General features: G+C 59.2%; 1 protein-coding gene across 1 annotated transcript; it reads right to left on the reverse strand.

Annotated features, from left to right (window-relative positions):
* Positions 1–406: 406 nt before the first annotated feature.
* B4GALT2 (beta-1,4-galactosyltransferase 2) lies at positions 407–10,087 on the reverse strand. Its single transcript, XM_049617298.1, has 7 exons — positions 9,849–10,087; positions 7,851–8,206; positions 7,405–7,640; positions 4,389–4,579; positions 4,095–4,217; positions 3,879–3,983; positions 407–1,289 (listed from the first exon to the last, which is right to left on the reverse strand). The coding sequence occupies exons 2-7, from the start codon at positions 8,152–8,154 to the stop codon at positions 1,139–1,141; spliced, it is 1,110 nt and encodes a 369-aa protein (XP_049473255.1). The 5' UTR covers positions 8,155–8,206; positions 9,849–10,087; the 3' UTR covers positions 407–1,138.
* Positions 10,088–10,117: the final 30 nt, after the last annotated feature.

A 10,117-nucleotide genomic window follows, 5' to 3' on the forward strand; every position in this document is an offset into this window, starting at 1 on the left:
TACCCAGGCCCCGCCCCTAGCCATCCCAGGTGGGGTGGGCGGCGCCAGCTCGCGGGGAGTCGGACCCACGGCGGAGGCAGGTGGTTTGGAAGTCCGACCATCCACAGAGCTCTGACGCCAAGCGCTGTGGGCTCATCTCTGGGCAGCATTCGGCTTCGGGGCAGGTGGGAAGAACCCAGAAATGGGATTCCCCCTGGGATTATTACTTCGTTGCCTCCCCTAGCCCGGAGGCAGCGGCAGGGTAAACCTTTCCTCTTAGGGTCGGCGGAAGTCTCGCGAGCGACTGCGCTTGGAGGGGCCTGGGGAACCAGGACAGCCCGGGCCAGACAGAAGAATTGGGCCAGGTGCCCTCCCACAACACACAGAGGGACCTAGATCCCCAACCCCAAGCAGACAAAGGGGCTGCTCCATTCACGTTTTTTACTAAAGCACCCACACAAGTTTCTGTGCAATGTACAAACAACGAGCCGGCCCTGGGGCTACTGCCTTCTCTCCGAGACAGGGAGGCAAGAACCTGACTGGCTGATCTAAGCCCCGCCTGCCCCGCATGCAAAGCCCAACCCCAAGATCCCGGGCAGCGACACAGCACCCCCTCTGGTCCCCTCCTGGGGCTGCTCCTCAGCAGGGGGCGCACCAGAGTTTGCCCCTACAATGTTGAATGAAAAAGGTTTCCCCTCCCCTGGGAGTACGGGGGATCCTCAGGTCTGAGAATTCCCCCTGGAAGCGACACTGCCCCCTAGTCATACCTCCCACTCTTCCAGGCCCTAGGGGGACTCAAGGGGGGAGAAACTGAGGCACAGAGAGGTGGAGTGACCTAGCCCAGGCCACTCGGTGAGGCAGTGCAGGGGCTGGCCCGACCCTGACGGCGAGGGAGGGCTGGGCTGGGGAGGAAGGGGCAGGAAGAAGGGTTGACCCCAGAGAGGGCCACACTTGAGGGGCTTGCCCAGGTTGGAAGTCCCCCAGAGTAGGTTCTGAAACTTCCAGGTGCAGCTGCAGGGGGGCCTATTGAAGACCCTCCGGAAACAGAGCCCACAGTCTCAGTCCTGGGAGATCCCCCATAGAGCAACCACCAGCCAGGCTATATAGGTCAGTCCTCTGGCAGGCAATCCTTGGCACTGGGAGCCTTTGTCCATTAGTATCAGCCCCGAGGGGGCCATGATGGGGGCCGCCCAATGTCCACTGTGATATTGGTGAAGAGCGGTTGCCGAGACACCTCCAAGACCTGGTACCGCACTGACCCGATGCCATCCCGCTTCATGGTCAGCTTCGTGTTTTGAATCTTGGTAAACCTAGATAAGATGGAAGTGGGTCCAGATCAGGGTTACCCAGTAAACCCAGTAAACCTAGTATGAGATTTCTGGGCTAAGGCTCAAACCACCCTGGCTTCTTCCAGGGATGACTCCGTTCTCTCACCACCCCCTCTGCCCGTCACCTGCTTGGAGCCCTTTTGCTCTGGCATCTGCCTTCAGAACAGAGATCTTAAACCCTTGAATCCAGAACTGTGACACCCTCACAAATCTCTCTCATCTCAGACTTTTCTTCCAAGCCTTAGACCCAGACATGGGTAACCCACAGGCACCTCAAATGTGATGTGTCTTGTGTCAGGTCATCATCTTCACTCCCCAAGCCCCTCTTCTCTGTGCTATCTTCCCTGTCCCTCACCACTTACTTACTGAGCAGTCCCCAAGTGCCAGGCTCTGCTCTAAGTACCAGAGACACAGCCATGAACAGGACAGTAAGGTTCTTCCTCTCATGGCAAGTCTATTCCACTAGGGAAGACAGGTAACAGACAAGGAACACATCCGGGTGCTAAGGGAAACAGGAGAGGGAGACCAAGATGGCTGCCTTGGAAGGGGTGAACATGTGACACCACACTGACAGCAGGGGAAGAGCATTCGGGCAGAAGTAAGCATATCCTGACCCTAAACTGGGAATGAGAATTTGCACAGCAAGGGGTTAGAGCTTAATGGGCCAAGGGCTTAGGAATAGCATGGAGGCTAGAGCATGTAGAGGCGGGGCTATGTAAGTCAGAGGAAGCAGTTTTTTTTATTCTGTGAGTGAGAAGACAGGGATTTTTAGCCCATTGGTGGGGTCGGGTGGGGGTGGGGGGGCAGAGGATGTGAACTGCAGAAGGGCAAGGGGAAACAGGGAAGCTGGTGAGAGGCCACTGCAGTAGTCCAGACAAAATGACAGAGGCGGTGGAGGGAGAGGTGGATGGGCTCAGATGTGTTTTGGGAATGGCACGGACACGACTTTCTGATGGTTTAGACATGGAGGGTGCGTGAAAGAAGAATCCAGGAGAACGGGATCTGAGGCAAAAGCAACTAGGTGGATGGGACCACCATCCAGAGTTCCTTAAGCCAGAAATGCTGTGCTGTTTTGCCACGTCCTCACCCAAGGCAGATATCACGAACTGATGATGACACCTAGGCCTGAAACAGGACCTAGGCTCCTGGCATGTGCTTCTAGAGCTCTGCTCCCACCCTCATCCCAACTGTTTGGACCTTTCCGGTCCTTCCGAGCTCGGCTTGGATCCCTCTCTGGAGCCATCCCAACACCGAGCACTCTCCCTTGGATGCCCTGCAGCCCCTCTTCTCCCTCCCCCGCTCACCACGTCTGTTATCTGAACTGCTCTTTCATCAGCTCCCCGTGCCCTGTGCTTCATGCTCCTGCCAAATGTCAACCTTCCACTGGTGCTGCAACCGACCTCCCCACTCTTATATCCTGGGTTCAGAACAGAACAAGCCTACTGCTCCATCTGGGGGCACAGCAGGCACACACCTATCACACCCCTGGGCCCAGCGGATTCCTCCAAGCCTGGTCGGCTCCCTTCCTGGCCCACCAGCAGCTCTGCCAGCCCTTCACCTTCTTCAAACTCAAAGGGTGATCCTTTCAAACGCAAATCTCATCCTGCCCGTCCCCTGCTTAAAGCCCTTCTGTGACTCCCCAGTGCCCCTGGGACAAAAGTGAAACTCTCATCTTGGGATATGGGACCCCAAACACCCAGCACTGACCCCTCTACTGTCACTCCCAGCCTTCAGAGATTGTAATACCAGACTTTCAGACTCTCGGCATGTTCACATTTCAGACTCCTGCAAATGCTATTCCTTTTCAAACTGACCACCTCCACTAGCCTGGTGAAGATAGCACTGTGCCCAAGGCAGGTGTGTGACAAGTACCTATTGAATAAATAACCTTTCCAAGTTCCGAGTTTACCATCACCTCCTCCAGGAGGACTCCCACCATCACTCCCTCTTTCTGCCAGGACAGTACATGCCCTGAACCTTGTGCTGCAACTGCCTGTTTCCCTCCCTGGAATGAACTTCACATGGGATGTCCAGCTGGGACTGGCTCTGGGCCTCCCTCCCACCAAGGTTAAAGCAGTGCCAGGAAGTGCCGGTCTACACTGCATGCGCCCTCAGGTGCTCCTCCCAGCCAGCACCAGACACCAAATATTGCTGCATCCTCGGGGACGGAGCAGCCCACTCCCGTCTCAGAGAGGCCAGCACTATCTTTCCGCGCCCTGCCCCACATCGCTCAGGCCACCTTTATTGGGTCCCCAGGCCCAGGAGCTGTGCCCGGCACCTGCTATCTCTTGTCCCATCTGCTCTGGCACAAGGGAGGTCTGTGAGGACACCGACGGGAATGTAATCTACTCGGTGATGATTTGAGCCCTGCCTTTACATTCCTGTCACCTCTCGGAATCAGGAGGACAGAAGTCTGGAGTGAGGCTGAGCTAGGGGCTAGGGAACAGGAATCAGGGATGTGGGAGTCATCTCTAGGAATCGAGGGTCAGGGGCCTTGGGGAAATATCTGGGGATCAGCGGCGCTGGGGAGTCACTTCTAGGGAGTAAGGGATTAAGGGCACTTGGGGTCACCTCTGCGGGTTGGGCTCGTTATGCTTGTCCCGGTCGTGCTTGATCATGCGGTAGCGGCCTATGCGGATGTCTGGGCGCGAGATCTTCATCCCAGTCAGGGAGATCCTGGGGATGGGGACAGACGGGCTGGAGCAGGCACCAGGAAGGGCAAGGAGCCTCGCCCAGTCTGCGCTGTACCTTCTGCACCCGGTCTACTCCCGCCCCGCCCCTACTCACCGGTTGAAGATGTCGTCATCCTCGCCACCCCAGCCCCAGTACTCGTTGGGGAAGCCATTGATTCTCAGAAACTGGGCTTTACTCAGGCCCGACACACCTCCAAAGTACCCAGCATAAGGCAGCCTGTGGCATGGAAGGGCAGGTGTCAGTGAGAGGCCTGAGGGGATTCCAGAGGGAGGGCCAGAGATGGGGTGGGGGAGAGTGTGCCACAAGGGCCAGAAGCAAGGGGGCGCTGGGTGTGGTGCAGACAGTAGGGATGGGGAGTCTGGGTCCAGTTGAGAAAGGAGCCCTCACCGGAAACCAAACTTGTCCATGGCAATGGCAAAGTGGCGGGGCTGGTCACCACAGCGGTACAGGTTTCGGTCATCCATGGGGACCAGGTCCACGTCACTGAAGATGAAGCAGTCATAGGTGGCATCCTCCTTCAGCGCCTCTAGGAAGCCCACGTTGAGCAGCTTGGCCCGATTGAAGGTGTCCTCACCATGCTGGGGTTGGCGCAGGGGAAAGGTCAGTTCTGGGCCTGTGACTGGCAGGCACCTGCCACTCTACCACTGACAAGAAGTCCCCAGGGGCCTACTACTACCCCCCGCCCCCGCCCTGCCCTCCGAGTGGATCCCCTAAGTCCAGCTTGTTGTCCTGGACCTGACTTCTAAGGCTTTCCATGACCTGGCTCCAGTCTCCTCTCTAGCTGTTGCCTTCAGACCCCATGGCCCAGCTGTACTATGTTCCTCAGCAGCCCCAGAACATGCCAGGCTTTACTGCCTCAAGGCCTCGGTGTTAGCTCTGGAATGCTCTCCTTCTCTGCTTATCAGGCTTATGTCTGGCAAGGCCTCTCTGATCAAACCTCCCCTCCTCAGCATAATTATTCATTCTTTCCTATGAGCCTCACTTATGCCAGTGTCTGGGTAAACTGTGATTCAGAGCTCTCATTTCACTCCTTTCACCCCTACATTCCAGCACACCCTACAGCCCTGTCCTTGATGCCAGGCATCATCTTTGTGCTGGTGGGAACCTTAGAGAAGAGCAGCCCTGTATCCCTGCTGAGCACAGTCACAAAATGAGATGAACAATGAATGCCCCAAATGACCAGTGTCTAAGGTAAAGAAACAATGGGGACTGAGCCACTAAGTCTCAGCCACCTGCCCCCTCTGGCTCATCTGGATCCACATCCAACTCCCTGGGCAGCCTCTGGGACTGGGACAGGACCTGGCTAGATTCACTGGTCTCCCCAGCAAAATGACAAGCACAGGGTATACAGGCAGCCATGGCCCAGTGAGCCTGGGGGTCCCCTGAGAAATAGGGCTGCAGGGCCAGGCCTCCTTGAGGCTGGGTTCCTGGCCATGCAGGCCCAAGCTCCAAATTCTGGCCAGAGCGAGGAGGATCCCATGGAAGGAGGTGACCCCGAGCCCCTGTCCCAACTCATAAATTACAGACTGGAGCCAGACTGGAGAGGGTGGGCCCTGCTGGAAGAAGAAGAGGAATCCTGACCCCTCCTTCCCACCAGCCAACCTGGGCCTGACGGGGTGGGAGCTGCTCCCCTAAACCACCTAGCCCTGCTTGCTCTCTTTCCTCCCGGCCCTTCACTTCTCTCCTACCAGCCCTTGCAGCAACTCTTGTGTTTTCTCCTGGCTCATCGGCTCTCCTTTCTGACCTCTCTCACCAGCCAGGAGCCCTAGGTTTCTCCCACGCAGCTCATAAGCACGCTCAATTTTACCCCATCTGAAAAATAAACCTCTCTCTAGCCACCGCCCTACCTTTGCCTTCCCTTCTCAGCAGAGTAGTTTTTTAAAGAGTTGCCTCCAATTGGCTATTTCCATTTTGTCAAATCTGATTCCTTCTTCAACCCACTGCAATCTGCTTCCGCCCCCACCATGCCCCTGAAATGGCTCTCGCTGGGCCCACCTTGTTGCTAAATCCACTGGACGCTTCTTAGTCCACATCCTCACTCCCCCGGCAATACTCACGTAGCCACCATGCTTCCTTCTGGACACTTATTCCTGGGCCTCTGGGACACCACACTCTCCAGGGGCTCCTTGAACATTTCTGGCCAACCTTCACAGCCTCTGTGGCACTGTCCCTTTCTCCACCCGTCCCTTACATACTGGTTTTCTCCTCTCGGGTCCCATGCTCCCTGGGCAGGTTGGATGTTGTTGGGTTTTAAGGACCATGTGCATGCTGGTGGCTCCCAGATCCCTCTCTGCACCTCAGGCCTCACTCTTGGTCCAACTGCCTCCTGAACATTCCTCTCATACTTCACCCAGACACTCAAACTCATCACATGCAAAAAAGAATTCAGAGTCATGTTCTCCCCCAGACTGGCCCAGCTCCCGTGCTCCCATCTCACTCACAGGTGCAGCCAAGCACCTGGCAAACAGCCAAGAAGAAACCCTCGAGGTGCCCTGGCAGAGCAATCTTCCCACTAAGAAACGTACACACCACTCCCTGTTTAGAACCTTCCAGTGGTGCCCCATTACCTGGGGCTCAATTGCTTCACATGCCTCCAGAGACCCTTCTGGATTTGGCCTCCACCAGCAACTCCAGCATCATCTTCGCTACCCACCCTACACGTTGGACTCCACACCTCAGCCAACAGTTCCCGAACACACGAGACCCATTCTCTCACTGGGGCCTGGGGCCTCCAGTCTGTCTGTTGGCTGATGCCTGTTCATCCCTCAGGGCTGGACAAGGCCTCTATGTGCTCCCACAGCGCCCTGCTCCAACTCATCTCACACCATCTTCCTGGAGTCTACAGAGATCCAAGTCCAAGTATGGGAGTCCCAAGTATGGGAAGGAGGACCTGATCGCATCCTCCCCAGACCCCAGCAGCCAGCCCCAGTGAGGCCCGTGGGAAGGCTTAGACACTAAGCTGAGTTCCCGGGCCTCTGCTATGGCCTTGGCCCTGATGCAGACTCCATTTCTCTTTCAGGGTCTAACTCTCCCTCTCCTGGGGCTCCTCCACATCTCCTCACAGCCAGCAGACCCTACATTTCCACCTCCATGGGGCGGGGCGTGTCAACCGTAGACAACGGGGCTCATCCCCATTGAGGCCATGCACACGCCTGTCAGTGTGCGTGCCAACATTCGCACGCGCACACTCCTCTTCACACACATGCAAACCTTCCTGTGTGTGCATGGGCGTACACGTAGCCCCAGGCGTACATCCACGGCTCCACACAACCATAGGCAGACAAGAACCCACGGATGCCCCCAACCCCACGGATGCCCCACAAGGCACGTGGGTCCCCACACCTACAGGTGCTTATGGGTTCCCTGGTGGCTGGTGCGCGGCCTGGGGCCACAGGAAGCACACCTGGTTGATGACGTAGACGCCATAGCGCAGCCGCTGTCGCCTCAGGATGGGGTGCAGGTAGTGGAGCCAGTAGCGTAGGTGGTGCTCCCGGTGTCGAAAGGGGATGATGACTGCCACTGTCTGGGCGGGCGTGCAGTCAGGTGGCGTATAGCGGCCGCCCAGAAGCACGCCTGGGTTCTCCCTCTGCACCCGCTCCAGTGGCATGGGTGAGGTGAACTCAATCAGCAGTCGGCCCACTGCAGGCAGGATGGTAGCAGGAATCAGGCCTTCATCAGAATCCAGGGACACCAGCCCTCTCCCGCAGCCCAGGGGTGGGCAAGGGAACCCCAGGAACAGCCCTCTGGCGACAGACCCGGAGCCCCAGCGCTCCCATGGGTCATTCTCCAAATCAAAATGGTCAGGTCTTCTGCCCACCCCAATAGGCAGGCCCCACCCTGCAGGCTCACCAAGACCAGGCGGCGAGTCAGAACAGGGAGGCAGGATGGGAGCCGTGGGGCCTGGCCGGGCACTGGGAGCCTCAGGGAGCCCCGAGCTGGGGGCAGTGGCGTTGGGCCGAGAGAAGTTGGTGCTGCTGCTGGCAGCTGGGTGGAGGGCACGGGCAGGGCCCCGAGCACTGAAGCGGCTGAAGAAGGCCAGGTGCTGGGCGTAGACGTCAAAGTAGAGGATGACGGCCACGAGAAAGTGCAGCAGGCAGAGAAGGAGCACAGCCTTGCACACGCGCTCCAGCGTCCCCCCCAGCAGTCTGCTCATCCCGCAGGCGGCCGCCGGCCCGCCCGATGGGCCCGGGCATCCGGCTGCCGGCCTGCACAGGGGGAAGAGAGAAACAGACCCAGAAGGTCAGGGCCCTGTGGGCAAGGCTACCCACCCCTCTCCCGCCCGCTGCTCACACTCACGGATCCACATCCTCACACTTACCTGCTCGTACCCTGTGATACTCACGGGCTCACGTTCTACCTGCAAACAGATACACAGACACGGTCCCTGGCAACTCACACATCCTCACACACCTGAGTACTAACCCACATAGGTGTACATTCGTTGTCCTTGCGGACACGCATACACACAAGCACAGCCTCATGCACTCTCACACTCAGGTGCACGCCCTTACCGTATGTCTTGACACACACTCCCATGTGTTCTCAGAAACACGGACACATGACTTCTAGTCACACTGGTTCATACCTCAACACGGAAACACGTTTATCTGCAGACCCGTATGTGTACCTGCGCCCCCAGAGGACAACACCCCACAGGGTAGCATCCTCAACCCAGGACTCGTGGTCTGGGGAAGGGAGACCATTTATTGAGTACCCACCATGCAAGGGGGCTTAGTACTCACGACATCAGTTAGTCTTCCCAGAAGCATGGTGGGCAGTGGTTGGGTTGGATAGGTACCAGTGGCAAGTAGGCCGGGCCAACTAGGACCAGGCTGGGAAGTGGCCCTCAGCATCCAGGAGGCCCAAATACGAACGAGATGTTTATGGGCTCCCTTCCGTCCGGAGCACGAGGTCAAAATACAGGGTGGGGCATGAGACACCCCTCCTCTAAGACCTCAAGGATTGGGATGAACTTTCTGGCGCCTGCGCAGCACTGCTCGTGCTGATTCCCAGAAGAAGGAACATATGGGCCCTGGAGGTGGGTCCAGCACCAGCAGGCAGGAAAGGGTCTGCTTGGGCCACAGCTCCAGCTGCGGTTCCAACAGAGCACCAACACTTCTGGCAATGCTTCAGGAAGCAGGCTGAGTCTCACAGATACCCAGCAGCACACAACCACAGATACCTGGAGTCCCAGCTAAAGTCACCTGCACTCAGGACACACAGAGAACTACATATAGAGTCACAGACACACCCCAGCGACAGTAACAGTAACGCAGAGTCACACACTCACAAACAAAGCCGCTGCTCCTCGATGTACACAGCCATGCATGCAGGCTCCCCGGCAGCTCAGACGCCCGGCCCCACGTGCAAACATTCCCACCCCTCCCTCCCGGGCAGGGGTTCTGGGTCAGGCTGGCGGCCAGGCTGCGAGGTGCGCTCGGGCGGGGCTGGAAGACAGAGCGGCCTGAACACGTGGCTCCCGGGACGGGGGAGGCAGCGAAGACCGGGTGGGTGTGGAGCCGGGGCGGGGGGCGGGGGGGGGGGCGTGGATGTGGGGCGGGGGCCGAGCCAAGGGGGAAACGTGAGTGGAGCGCCTCCCCGAGCCACGAGGCCGGGGCGAGCGAGGACAATAAGGGAGGCTGGCAGGGGGCGGGCAGAAGAGTCCGGGGGGAGCCGAGGGGGAGGGGTGGGGGTGGGGTGGGGAAACGCCAGGCCGGGGTCTGACCGCCGGCGCCTCTCACCGGCTCCTGGGCGGGGATCGCGGGGCCGCGCTCGGGGCGCTCCTGGCGGGGCCGGGTCTGGAATGTCGGGGCCCTGGGCTGGGGGCCGCGCGCGCACCCCTCTCACCCGGCGCTCGGGGCTCAGCAGGGGGTGCCGCTCCTGCTCGGGCTGGGTTCCCGGCTCCCGCGGCTGCGGACGGCTCCGTCCCCCATGGCCCGGCCCCGCCGCCTCCCGCCGCCCGGTCAGCGGCCCCTGCGGCCCCCGGGCCGCCTCCCGCCGCCGCCGCGGGCCATGGAGCCGAGCCGCCCCGGGGGGCAGGGCGGGGCCGGGCGGCCGGGCAGACCCACGGACCCGAGGACCGATGGACCACAGCGCCGCCGCCTCCCTCCCGCGCT

The sequence above is a fragment of the Panthera uncia genome, assembly GCF_023721935.1.
Source record: "Panthera uncia isolate 11264 chromosome C1 unlocalized genomic scaffold, Puncia_PCG_1.0 HiC_scaffold_4, whole genome shotgun sequence".
In the NCBI taxonomy this organism is placed as follows: Eukaryota; Metazoa; Chordata; class Mammalia; order Carnivora; family Felidae; genus Panthera; species Panthera uncia.